This window comes from Ursus arctos, unplaced genomic scaffold (genome assembly GCF_023065955.2).
Source record: "Ursus arctos isolate Adak ecotype North America unplaced genomic scaffold, UrsArc2.0 scaffold_89, whole genome shotgun sequence".
NCBI lineage: Eukaryota > Metazoa > Chordata > Mammalia > Carnivora > Ursidae > Ursus > Ursus arctos.
The window spans coordinates 91,012-105,384 of record NW_026623110.1 but is presented as its reverse complement, the minus strand read 5'-3'; the positions used below and the strand labels follow the sequence as shown (position 1 = coordinate 105,384).

The 14,373-nt window shown below is 43.9% G+C and overlaps 1 gene segment (V, D, J or C); it reads right to left on the bottom strand.

Moving 5' to 3' along the window:
• Nucleotides 1-13,942, bottom strand: part of LOC123000546 (T-cell receptor alpha chain constant-like) — a 33,543-nt gene extending 19,601 nt beyond the window's left edge. The window contains 1 exon segment of the C gene segment in view: nucleotides 13,682-13,942. Coding sequence covers nucleotides 13,682-13,853 — 172 coding nt within the window.
• Nucleotides 13,943-14,373: the final 431 nt, after the last annotated feature.

The window sequence follows — 14,373 nt, the reverse complement described above, 5'->3', positions numbered from 1 at the left end:
GGGAGGGATGCCTGGGGAGAAACTACAGCCAAGCTTCAAACAGGAAGCCGGGCTATTTCTGAAGATACCAGATTTGTCCTAATCGTCTAGGGTGTTCATCTCTGCTCCATTCTGATTAGTGAATTGGTTCTACTGTTATTTCCAACTCTGTTGCTGCCTATTTCTTTTATTCTTCTTCCTCTTCCTCTTCTTCTTCTTCTTCTTCTTCTTCTTCTTCTTCTTCTTCTTCTTCTTCTTCTTCTTCTTCGGCCCATTTTCATTTTTAAATGTCCCCCACGAAGACTCAATCTTAAATTCATAGGTTGACTGATAAAACAAGGAAGATGCATCCCTAAGATTAAAACACACATAAGTACCCGTAGAAGACTTAAACCAGAGAAGGGGAAAATAAGGGCAGGATGGGGCCAACATTTACCTGGAGAGACTAGAAGCGTGGTCCCCTTTGCAAAGGTCAATCTGCTGAATCCCACCTCCACACCATAGCAAACACCCATACAAAAACGGCCTACCGTGTTGGGCTTTCCAACCTCTGGTCAACTTAGGGAAGGGGAAAGAAAACCATCATTTATGGAGAACCTATTACATGCCAAGCAGGTTAACAACCTACATATATCACATTACCTCATTCAGGCCACAACTCTGTCATGGGCTCAGCTATTATTATTTTTATTTTACAAATAAAGAACAGGTGATCTGAGGCTGAGCAGGTTGAACCCACACTGCTACAGAAGATAGAAGTGGCCCAGATGCACGAGACATTTTAGCACAGGACAGGTACATCTCAGACGAGCTACAGGAGAAGAATCCTCCTCCTTGTCCCTTTTAGAATGAGACGTCAGGACTTTAGTAACAGTGATCCCAAAAAAACACAGCTCACCCTCCATGACACAATCATTTCTTGAGACATGAAGACATTTTGTCCTCAATCTTTCCCCTATCCTTCTGCTACGCTACTCACCAGGCCTGACCAGCAGTCCAGTCCCACTCCCAAAGATCCATCTATAGCCTCCGTCCTTCCCACACTGTTTCTTCGTCAGCCCCAAACACCCACAAGTCCACACACTCTTCTCATATCCCAGACCGAGAGCTAGAGCCCTTCCATCTACAAAGACGGCTTCATCTTCACTTACTTTTGATACTCCACATAACACATAGGCCATTTGACTAAAATTTGGGCATTTATTTTACAACACTTAAAATGAAGTCTCCATCTACCACATCTCTGGGTATATCACTGTCAAACTCATGATTTTCAACTCTATTTATCCAACAGATAAATCTAGTCCTTCTATCGTCTCCATTACAGTTATCAATTTTTAGATTCCTGCCAGAGTGCCTCTCCTCATTTTAACTTCAATCAATCTGAAACTTCACGGACCAGCATCCAGATCATGAGGAGTGACAACTTCCTGTTCCCTCCAGTCAACTTGTTTTGCGGGTTCAATGGCAGCCTTGTTACTCACTCAAGTCCTGTTCTGCCCACAAAGCCGGGTGTCCCTCTGATTAAAGGACACCCTGTCTGCTTCAGCTCTGGTTAAAAACACCACTTGTATTCTCTTTATTTCTTATCCTTTGTGTATCTACTGTTTTCTACTGGCCTCATGAGTAATATCTTGGCTTTCTCTTCTGTTGAGAAAGAACCCAACTCGGACGGAACAATACTATCAGAATGTTAGAGGACAGCCATGGTTATCCTTCTCCCATCTCTGTATTTAACTATTCTGAAAACAGCCAGAAAAGGCCTATTCTAGTCCATGATGTGCTCCGAATGTTACAATTGGAAAGGAAAGGACATAAGGAAAGAGAAATGCTTGGGAATGTAGACTTACTTGGGGTGACTTGGAGTTGTATTCCTGTTCCAAAGGTAAGCTTTTGGTTACTTCCAGAAGTCACTGTAATTCAGGCCTTTATAAAATCACTTCCTTTCTCCTGCCATTTACATTTGGGTAACATGCGAGTCACTGTATTTCAGTAGAAGACAGAGCTGTTTTTACCAATGCCTATTGCTATAGATCACACGAAAACAGCGGTTGTACTAAGAACCTACGTATCTGATTCCTTGAAAGAATTATACTAGCTGATCTAGCCTTTTCTTTTTGTTCTGAAAGCAAATATTATTTTATACGTATATAGCATTTAATAATGTATAGAAAACTTTCAAATACATATCTTATTTTAGTTTTAAAATTACTTACGAGCTAATATTAAATATTTTTATTGTACAGATGGAGACATCGTGGCCCAGAGGCTCTAATCAGACCAGGTCTAGAAGAACTGGCTTGGCCAAACTTTCCGCCTTTTTCTTTAAGATCAGCTCTCTGACTGGGCTGTTTCAGTCTGTTATTTTTGGTTCGTCTACATGACTATTTTTCTGCACAGCTCAATCTTCCTATCGTCTGCCATTACTCCAACATTTCTTTCTACATTAGAATGCACTTACGTCTGCATAAACCATTAATTTCTTGACACTCGGGCCCTACAAATCCTGCAATAAGTTCAATGGGCCTCAGTAGCCACATTAAGCTTCCAACTTTAGTGACATATTGTCTACTTACTGGGTTTTACTGATAACCGTGTCCCACTCCCAAAGATGAATGTGTGCTAAACCACAGCACTACGCTGCCCGATGATGCCTGAGCTACCTTGATAATAGATTAATGTGATTAGCATGCATCTACCCTCCCTCATGAGAGCTCTGGCTGGGATTCCCCCTTTTTTATCACTGGAATAAAGCTATGGAATTAAGTCCGTGAAAGCCTCTTTTTCAGGGCACAATAGTAGTGATGTAGGGGAAAGCCTGAGAAGAGTCCAAGAGATACTCTCTGGCCAATTCTGACACTCATTTCCTTTAAAAATATCTGCAAAATTTCACCAAGTCATCTTGTTTTTCACCAGCCAAACTTCATCAGCTTTGATCCCCATTTTTGCTTCGGACACAATCTCATTTTACCAGTGGTTAACAGGTTACCTATCCCTGTAGATTATCTTTCTTTCTTTTATCATTTTAATGCATTTAAAAAGTTTTGCGAGCACGGAGTGGAACATGGGATGTGGCTGGAGTATTGGAGAAGGGGACAGCATCCATTTTTTCATTTTGTTTTAATGGCTTTCGTCACTAAACACCAACACTCATTGAGTTAAAGAATAAGCAGACATTTAGTTCCCTGTGTGATAGAAGACTGCAGGATAGGGGCGCCTGGATGGCACAGCGGTTAAACGTCTGCCTTTGGCTCAGGGCGTGATCCCGGCGTTCTGGGATGGAACCCCACATCAGGCTCCTCCGCTATGAGCCTGCTTCTTCCTCTCCCACTCCCCCTGCTTGTGTTCCTTCTCTCGCTGGCTGTCTCTATCTCTGTTGAATAAATAAATAAAGTCTTTAAAGAAAAAAAAAAAAGAAGACTGCAGGATAAGCACAGGCGTTATAATCAGTAATAACCGGGTTCTTACTGATATCGTGGTTCCCTTACCAAAAGTCAAAGCACGTCCTGCCTGGTAGGCACAGTGAAATGAGGCCCTGCAAATACCTCAGGTTCCCACTTACCCTACCTTGTTTATCACCATCAACAATGGAATCTTGTATTCTGTCCTTACCCTCTGTGAGGAACTCAGTGGGCTTTCGGGGTTTGGATACGCAATAACAAAGCTCCCTTACTTTGTGAGAAGGAGGCTAGATGGTAGTAGGTCCTCCACTTGCTCAGTAACTAGTCACTGAATACCTCTGTGGGTCAGGCACAGGGGACACAGTGGGAAGGCCACTTGGACACTATTCCCGTCCACCACCTGTAGGTGCTCACAGTCCAGGGAGTGACACACATAAACAAATCCATAGATAATATCACATAAAATGATGGAAGTGTATGAATAAAATCAGGCCGGGCAATGGGAGAGGGGACAACCAGGCAGCAGCTGTGTTTGGTGGCTTGTCAGACTGGCCTGGCAGGAAAGGTCTCTCTGAGGAGGTGACCTCTGAAGTGAGATCCAGGCATGGAGGAATTAATCACCACTTCTGTTGACAGATGAGGAAACCGAGGGCTTGAAATGTCAAAGCCTGGATCCAGATCACACAGCGTCAACCACGCACACGGACGCTTAGAGCACGCCTGCTCCCTGCTGGAACGCTAGACCTAGTTCTACCATGTGAATCCCTGGTTAGAAAAGCTAAAGCAAGACAGGGCTTCTTCCAAAGTGGCTCTGGGATGCTATGTGGGTAACTGGAAGCAAGCACCGGCCATCGAGGGCACCGAGGCTGTGAGAGGGTGCCAACCCGAAGAGAAGGTGTTGGCATTTCAGAGCAGGTTTTTCTGATGGGGTTGGCCACTAACATGAAGAGATTTCCTTCATTTCAACTAAAGAGAGAGAGAGAGGCTCTCTCCATTCTGCATTCCTATTAAATTGGCAAAGACTGGAAACTGTTACCCAGCACAATGAGCTGTTACAGTTAAGATGGAAAGGGTGCAGGGAGCGTTCTGCTCCCTAGTAAACCTGAATAAACTGAGGACATGTGGAAGTCCACTGAGATTTCCAGAGACGTTCATGCCATGTCTCATTAACTAATCAAATTCAGAATACATGGCGATACTCACTAAGATCCACTTTTACCGTGGCCACCCTTCCGAACACCAACTTCTGGGCACTTGAAACACCACCGTGATCTATGTCACCACAAAAACCAAAGGGTACCTCACTTTCAAGCACGGCAATCTTCTCTCACTTGGTTGAAACCCAACTCAATACAAGCCCATATTTAGGCAAACTCAAGAAAGGTCTGAAACTCACATACTTCTTGGAATGCTAGGAAACCTCAGAAACCATCGACTACAAGCTCCCAAACTCACACATTTGTCTCTTCAGTGATCTCAGGTTTTTGATGCTCTCCGGGGACAATCCTGCTTACAAATTCCCAAGTTCTATTTTCTCATAATTGGAAGGGTTCGCCTACTAGGCCAGTTCAACCCTTTCTTTGCCCTAGCTGAAGTCTGTTCAACTGGCTTACCCTCAGATTTACCCTCTGATGGACTTTTTCATAAAATCTGACTTTTAAAAAATTATGAGGCATCCAACCACCCACACTTTTCAAAGGATTTCACATATATTATCTCATTTGAATCTCACAAAATCCTTTGAGCTAGGCAGAGCTGGAATTCTGATCTCCATATTACAGATCGACTAAGGCTTAGAGAGTTTGAAAGGTCTTCCACTGGTGAGTGGCTGAGCTGGGTCCACATTGTCTTTTGGCTCCTAGGTGAATGCCTTCATGATGTATTTTGTTCACATTCATGTATTGATCACATCACCTTGCCTTTCAAATACCCTTTCTTTTCTTATTCCCTTCCCCATTGAAAAAGACAATATCATCAGCAACAAAAATACTTCTCTCCCTACCACCCCTTGTCCCCTGCAAAAAACCCAAGCAGAGCTCCAGCTCAACTCTTTCCCAGAGCAATGTTTTTTCAATCCTCATATGCTTTCTGTGAGCCAGGAGATAAGAGCTACCAATAGTTCAGTTGCATTAATTGGGAAAAATGAGGGCCCAAGGAGATAAATCAGAATGCTGGTTATAGAGGTTGCAGCCTGGTACAGACAGCAATATATTGAACCTCAGAAAACATGGGTCCTTGCCCTGCTATTGTGTCCATGTTCAAATCACTTAACCACTCTGAATAGAGAGAATCACACCTTTCCACTGTCCTCTGCCTCTTGAGATGATCAGATAAGATCTTCAGTGAAGAAAAAAGAAAAGTACCTTAATCGTTTTCCTTCTCTTAAGGAAATGGACTCTAGAAAATATCAGGGTAGCAATATCTTCTATCCACATTGAATTTGTGCATACATATGTGTGTATGCATAAGAGTAAGACTAAACATTTTTAAGGCAAGTTTGAGACACATTCATTTGGGCCAACACAGCACATTAATGGCTAGGCTCTTGCTTCAATGTTAGAAGCAGAAGTGTGGCTCAAGCCCCAGTACTCACTGGGTTTGACTAACACCCTGGATTCTCCTCCAGAAATTAGCTTCTTTCCAGCGGTTTGGTTCACATAGTGACTTGAGGCCATCAAAACCCACAGGGACCAAGGAAACCACACACTATAGATACTTGACAAAGGACATTTCTTAAAGCCTTGACAAAGTGGAGGGGTTGTGGTGTTTAGGGTATTCCTGCCTGCTAGTGCCATACCTGCTTTCTAGAGCCGGAATGCCTGTAAGTGGGCACGTATTTGGGTCTAACCTGCTCATATATTTACTTACTTCTCTGCTGTGGCTGTTTGGACCTAGATCTATGAGTGAAGACAGTAGCTCTCAACCATTGCCTTGTTCAGGGGTCATCTGACCATTTTAACTCACAAAGGAACCTGAGAACAGGAAGCCCTATAAGCCATGGAAATCTCTTGGATCAGGCTGTTCCTGTTTCCAGAGTGGAAATGCTGATAAATACAATCACACACAGGCATGCAGGTCAGGGTCTCTATATTCAATTTAGTGCCCAAAGAAGATTCCAAAGAGAGGAAGGACACATTAGTGGGTCCACCTCAGCTCTGTGAGCTGTTCTGTACTGTGGATCAGCTCTATTTTCCTTGGTCCAAGTTTCAAATCCAGACTCCCTCTAGTTATTCTAGAGCCTCCACTGGTGAGGCTAGTATTAAGGAAGGGGATGAGGAGGCTTCTTGGGGAAAGTTTACAGAGTATGATGGAGAAGTCATTCTTGATAAGAAAAGAGTATAATAGTCTACGGAGCTTCTAACAGGGAGATGACCAAGAATCACAGGACTCAACGAAAATAAACCTTGAAAATCTATCTTCCAATTTGACACGCCGTTCTGGGTCAAGGGCCAAATTCTTCCCCAATCATTGGGTATGAACAGAGTGTGTGTTTCGAGAAGCATCACACACTCTAGTGGGATTGCCCTCTTTTTTGCCTTTGGTGGGGATGAACACAGTCTGCTTTTAGATTCTCAAGTTCCTAAAAGGGACCCTAGGTCATCTTGACCTTCCTTCTGCCTCCCCATCCCAGTCTACCCAGGAAGAAGGGTCCTCCAGGAGGGGCAATACATGTGTTCCCTTAGTTTTAAGACTAAAGGAATTCATTCATTTCGCTTTTCAATTTCTTCACAGTAGTGGTTCCCTGGACTAGAAAACAGCCCACTCACCAGGCCATACAGTTAGCTGAGTTCCTTTTCCAAAGTACAGCTTCCCCAAGGTTGAGCCTCTATCGACACAGTGCTGGCCCCCTTTGCATAAACCTGCTCCTAATATGCCCCAACCACTCTCTGCCCTGCCCTGGGGGTGGGGTTGAAAATCCACCTCTATCCTCTTTAAGTGGCTCTAAGTCTTTTTCTCATGCAGCCGGCAGTCTGAGCTGGACGGTCAGTCCTCAGAGGCTCTCTCTCAGGGGACAAATGGTCTGTGGTAACAATAGCCTTCCCACCCACAGAGGCCCCTCCCATCAGAAAACAATTACCTGTCCTTTTGAGAGTGTTTAAATTGGAAGGAACTTTGCTTCCTTGGCCCTATTTCCTAGTATAAAAGACTGCTCACTTACTCGGATTGATGTGATGTTTGGATCCCTTTCCAAAGCTGAACTCACAAAAACTTCGATAGACTAGATCTGCCCTCTGCAAAATCACCTCATTTCCCTAATTCAACCTCTGGTCCTCCCTCCAGGCATTTCTTTTTTCTCCTCTTTTTTTTTTTTTTCCTTCCTGATATTCCGCTTTTACTTTCCCATTTACTGCACTGGGAAATCATACCCCACCATCTTCTAGGCTTAAAAAATCCCAAATAGCTTTTAGCTCATGAATAATTTGATGACCTATTTCTTTGGCTATCAAAATAATAAAAATAGAAGGAACAGGCCCAGCTCACCTTTTCATCCTCTAGGCTTGAATCCTGGGAATTTAGCACTTAAGAGTTGAAAGGGAGCACAGAGGTGATTTGTTCCAATAGCTAAAATGGTATAGAAATCCCTTCTCTAACATCCAATGCTTAGCCTTAAGGACCCAGCGTGAAGACCTCCAAGGAAGAGGAGCTCTGCACTTCACAAAGCAGCCTTTCCACTGCAGGGAGCTTCTACTTGTTCAAAAAGATTCCGTAAGAGGTTGAGATGCATCTCCTTTCAGCCACTGGTTTTGATTTTGACTTCTGTACTAACCCCTTCCTCGTCTACGTGGCAGTTCTTCAAATATTTGAAGAGTTCTATCTCGTCTTAATATAGTCCAGTGACATCTTCTCTCACTTTTTCTTTAGGGACCTGAGATAGTTTGAGATGGTTAGCTGGACTTTTATCTGACCGTGAAGCCTGTGCCCTCAACAAATTTATTATTGAGAAGGCGCACCTGATGGGGAGAGCCATTCTGGGGTAGAAGAGGAGGTGAGGAAGACAAGTGAAGTAGACAGTTATGAATCTAATGCAAACGGGGAGAGCCTTTTGGAATTTAGTTACTGACCATTGAGTTGCTTAGACGAAATTGCCCATGATCATAGCTACCATTTTATTTTAAAATTATTCTGACTTTTCCCTTCTTCCTTACTTGCTCTTATGGTTTCTGTGGTTCCTGCTCCAAAAGCGTAGTTGTAGCCATCATGGTCACAGTGCTAGGTGTTTCTGCACAAACCTCATCAAAGCTGCCTCGCGGTCTGGCTTTACCCCCCATGCTGTACGCCCTTGGTAACTATCTTAATCTCTTGCTTCGGCTTTCACTTTCCCACAATGTCGTCGTCTGTGAAAAGGGGGATGCTAATATCTATCCTAGGGGATTGTTAGGAAGGTGAAATGGGTTGAGAGGCATTTACACAGCTCTTTGCCTATAGAAAGCATTCAATAAACATTATCTAATTCTTTTTATCTTAAAAAATACATATACTTTTAGTTTGTCACATCTTCTCTCTGAAACCCGGGACATTCATAGGTACTTTAAATTATATCCAAATGCTCTTTTGTCCACTAGTAAAAGTAGCAAGAGTTAAAATTCGGGAATGTTCTTTATACAGGATACCATCCCAAAAGTGGCTACGGTAGGCAGCTTCAGAATGTTTACTGAATCACAGGATCTATTTACTATGTTTTATATCTGTTCAAGAGATGGATGAACAAGGAACGATAAATTGTTATGGGTGGGAACCCAAAACACACAAGAACTCAAAACAAATACAAACTGGTAAGAGGAATTTAGGATAAGATGCTGGCGACTTTCACTTGTAGACAATTATAACTTACTTGGCTTTACCCTGAGTTTGGTCCCAGATCCAAAGTAAAATCTGTTCGAGTTGTACACCATGTTTGCTATCATTACAAAAAGTCTGGGGCTTCCTAAAACGGAGGCATGCTGAACAGAGATAACCAATCAAGGGAGGTCAAGACTAACCCAACCCCACCAGCTTCTTGCTATTTTCGTGGAAAATTCAAGAACCAAAGTGAAGAATGAGCCAAGAAGACACATTCATTATCAGAGACAGGCAAGATAAGGGCAACTGATTTTCTTCAGTGGTTTTATCGATTTCTTTTCTTTAGTTTTCTGCTTGGGTTCATTCTTATGTCTTCTGTGCTCCATACACACACTGTCTGAAACAAGGATACTGCCAGTAAGTGCTTTTTACCTTTTTTCTTTTCCTAATTATAAATGAAAATTCTCCTCAGGTGGACTGGATTGTGAGAAAAATCCTTACTCTGCCTTTAGTTCCAGGGCTATCTGGAAGCTTCTCATCCTGAGTTTGTACCTGGGTCTGCGTTGTGCTTGACAACTTGACCTGAGCTACTTTTAATGGTATCCTGAACCACACCAGCTAGCTAGCTGCAGTCTGTCTGCATGTATCCTCTACCAAGATCCTTGTATCCTATCTGTCAGAGTACCTGCATTATATAACTAAATGTACTTTACCATCCACACTGACGTTCTCCTTCCAGCCCCCACAATGAATCTGTACAATCTGGCTTTTTTTCTCCTTTCTGCCTGCATGTTCCCTTTCACAAGAGGGAAAGAAAAGAGGCCACAGTGCTGGCTGTCATTTGCAAGTCTAGATGAAACATTATTTATGAGCAAAATATTTTGCTGACAATAAGAACAGAAAGGAAACCTCAGTGCCAACAGTTAGACGCCCACACAGTTTGGATTTAAACAAATTTCAGCAAATGAACACAGCTATGAGAAATAAAATAGAGGTGACTTCAGTCTAAGCCAAGTAATTATAATACTTATGCAGTTTTGGAGGGCACAGGGCTTACTTGTTCTTACTTGTAGAAACGATAAGCAGTGTGTTACGGGAACACTTTGCTGGAAGGGCACCAGAGAGCTATAGAAATAGAGCTGCACTGAAATATCTTAAATAGGCACCTTTGTGTTTACCAACTCACGCAGAAGTCCCTAGGAGAGGCCAGAAATACAGCTGGCCAGCTAGACCTGGTTTAAGATAGTTCCTGGTCAAACCGTCCTGCAGCATTTCCTCTGGTTGGAAGGAAAATATTATGAGACACAGAGGCTCCCTTTATGGAGTCTGTTCCTATTATTCAGCAATTCTTCTAGATTAAGATAGCTTCTTCCCTACTCACTTTCATCAACTCCCCTTCCAAACTTAGCTAAAAGGCTTCACTTTCTCTTTGGCCGTTGGTGAATAAATACTTCTCTTCTTACGATACCCTTTTGAGCATGTGTTCTTTTTTTTTTTTTTTTAAAGATTATACTTATTTATTTGACAGAGACAGAGACAGCCAGTGAGAGAGGGAACACAAGCAAGGGGAGTGGGGGAGGAAGAAGCAGGCTCACAGCGGAGGAGCCTGATGTGGGGCTTGATCCCACAAGACCGGGATCATGCCCTGAGCCGAAGGCAGACGCTCAACCGCTGTGCCACCCAGGTGCCCCTGAGCATGTGTTCTTGGTGTCTCTCCTGGACCCTCAGCCCCAGGCCCATCAAGTTCCATGCACGGACAGTATACATTTATAGATGAATATATCATTGCAAAGAGTATTTGATCGTGGCAGCCTACCAGGCAGGTACAACAGTCAGCTGGGTCCCAGATCTAAAGGTCAGTTGCCAGCCTGAACCAGAAGAAACACTGTGATATGCCCAACAACAAAAACCAGATCAAACAGGCCAGGCTGGCAGAGCACAGAGTAAAGAGTCGGCAATTCCTCTATGGGTTAAGCTTTACATCATTGCCAGCCTGGGTTTGTTGTTGGAGTGACCACACTGCCTATCTACAGACCATGGATAAATCCTTGTCTTTACAATCCCACTGTCTTCGAGGGAACCTTTGCTTTCCACTTTCTGCCACAGAGTTCTACGCATCAAACATAGGCTTGCAATAGATACGTAGAGTAAGTGCTCTCTGATTTTAGATGTTAAACCAGGGTTCACATCTTTTTGCGGGTGCTCAAAAAGGTAAAGTAAGAAGGGAAGTATTTATTCAAAAAAGACTCACGAAGCCCAGCACAGAGACTCTCTCTCCTCTACTCTGGACATCGGTGAGTTGCACAACCAGGGATAAATCCTTGAGTCCTCCTCAGACTGAGTCTATAGGACAGACACGAGGTATAGAGCTGCCATTATCTCGTTAATGTGGCTGCTGGTTTGATACTGATAAAATAATTTTATAATGATTAAAATACTGGGGAAATTTCTAGTTTTCCACTTTACTTTTGGGTCATTTCTTCTCTCCTGACTAAGGTGGTTCCTATGTTGATTTAGCCACTAACCAAATAAAAAATGCAAGAAAAACAAATTTTAATATTTCCTAGAGTAGTGAGGATGGCATCAAAGGGTCATGCCCGGGAGGGTCAGAATATGGATTGTCATATTCGAGGGAACAAATGAGATCTGCCTCCAGAAGGTCAGGGGATATTGTTCCCTGAGGGCAGAATCACGTTGGGTTTGTTCCCTGGTGGGTCGCTCGCCTGAGCACCAAGCCTCACCTAGAATAGATGGATAAAATACTGTCAGATGAGTTCTGTGGGCTCCTCAAACTTCAGGCCAGGAGACTTAATGGTCGAGACAAGCTCAGCAAACTGCAGATTCAAGATCTAGTTCCAGCTCAGGCATAGACAGGCTGTAGGACCATGATCGGTCTTTTCCACAGGCCTTAGTTCCGTCATGAATGGAGGTGGTCAGAAGGGATGATTTTAAGGGTTCTCTCTGCTCCATGAGGCCATGTTATAAAAATTTTTGGCCCAAAGTTTCAGAAACAGGAGGTGTCCCACAGTACTTAGGAATAAACATTTTTTAAAAAAGTGATTTTCAGGTTCTGGGAGAGGCTATTCCCTGTTGTTTGGGTCAATGATCATTATTTACAAGGTTCATTCTATAATGAATGAACTCTTACCCAAAAAGAATGGCTTGTTGAGGAATTAGAAGTACAGATGACTATACAAATCTGGGGCTACAGGACCTAGCCAGTACCCCAAGTAATCAGTCACACCTCGTTAGTCCCACCACATCTATTCTGGGAGCAATTCCCAGGCCTCGCCCACGTGCCCATTTTGCACCAAGACGGCAGATCCTAGCCAGGGAGACTTTTGTCCTGTCTGATGCTCACTCACCCTTTCTAAACATTTTTCATATAGTGTATAATTGGGTCTAAATCAGCCCCTAATCCACAGACATTGCTTAATCCAGGGATACACTTCTCTACTTACTGGGCTTCACAGATAATTTGGTTCCTTGTCCGAAGATAAGCTTCCCTCCCTGGTTATAATTCACACTGTGTTACATATCCTGTCAAAAACACATCCAATCTTCCTGAACACATTTCTAATCCTCTACCCAAAAATCCACAGCAGGTCTCTCTCACACCACAGCATGAATTGTGGCTATACTTATTGTAACTTTTTTCTTATAAGGGGAATAAAGTACTTACACAGGGGACTGATAGAGAATAATGAGAATTCCTATTTATCCAAAAATGTTTCTATCCAAACCGATTTCTCATTTTTGCTTAATGGCTCTGGGTATTGCTGCTCAGGGAAATGGCTTCCTTTCAAATCTCTTTCTCGTGGTCTCGGCTAGAAATATGTGGCACCCGGGGGGTTAAAATTAAGGGCAGGTGAGACCCCAGGGAATCGGGCCTACCTGCAGTGAACCATGGCCTGGGTCCCTGCTCCAAAATTCAATTTCCACCAGCCATCAGTTGTCACTCTGGTGACAAACACTTCTACAAAATGGCTTCCCCAGAGAAGACAGCTGCTAAATGAAGACAAACTGCTCGTGGGGAAACAATCTTGCTACAAAATGAGGTGACTGCATGATATGAGATATAAGCTTTTCCCTCCCTTCTCCTCTAATTTCTCTTCTTTCAAGACGCCCAGGATAATCCTTGCCAAGAGCTGTCCTTCCCGGGCAGTAGGGCCAGAGCGTAGCAACACTGGGGTTAACAAAGCCCGGGCCCTTGCTCTAGACTCTTTAGTGACAGAAACCCACCATGTCTAGGAGTTCACCTCAGGCCAAGCCCAGTCCTCAGCACCGCTGGAGTTCCCATTACAGCTGATTACCACTGCTGCCCTCACCTTTAAATCACCTGGTGCTTTGAATTCATGAGTCTCCGGGAAAAACTGTTCTAGGATCTCTGAGCTCTGAGCCTCTTGGAACTGTATCCATCACAGGCCTCTCCTTGCCTCAGTTTTTAAGTCCACGAAATAGGGAGAACTCTACTGGAACCTGCTTCTGAGGAAGACTTGCCATCAGATGGTTTTACTTACTGGAAGACTGGCGAGTGGATAGATCCCAGGACTGGGCTATTGGTGGGGTCCTGGGGGGTTCCTTCCCCTCTACCGCTCCCAGAGCTCCTTCGAGGATAAGGAAGATGACCAGGCACTGGGCCTTGGTCTGCTCAACCCCTTTAATGTTCTTCTGACCCAAGGAGGCCCCCATGGGAAAGAGAGCAGGTCTTCCTTTTGGAGATAAGAGTATTCAGTGCACAATTCAAGTTATATGCCACTTACTTGGCTTGACAAGCAGCCTTGTCCCCTTCCCAAAGATAAAAGAGTAGCCTTGTCCTTGTGCACAGTGATTATCTCAGCTTCAAAAACCTGCTGACTCAGCTCTCCTACACACCAAGGCCTCCTGAGAAGGGAAACCTCTGATGCATTTCCTCTGGTGTGATTCACACAGACCTGTGATTTTCCTCCCTGAATGAGTGATCCCTCCCCTCCTTGTCCCTTTCTACCTCCCTCTCCATCCCCACTCCTGAGGCCACTCTAGACCCACTCCTCAGGACCCTCTGGCTCACTCCCACGTCACTGTACTTACAGGGCAGCACAGACAAGCTGGTTCCCCGACCGAAGCTCAAACCCTGGCTGTAGTTAGTCCCACAGTGCCTCTGGGCTCAGCAAAAACCCTCTGGGGCTCCCCTGACTTCATCTCAATGCCACAAGTGACCCAGGACCCTGGA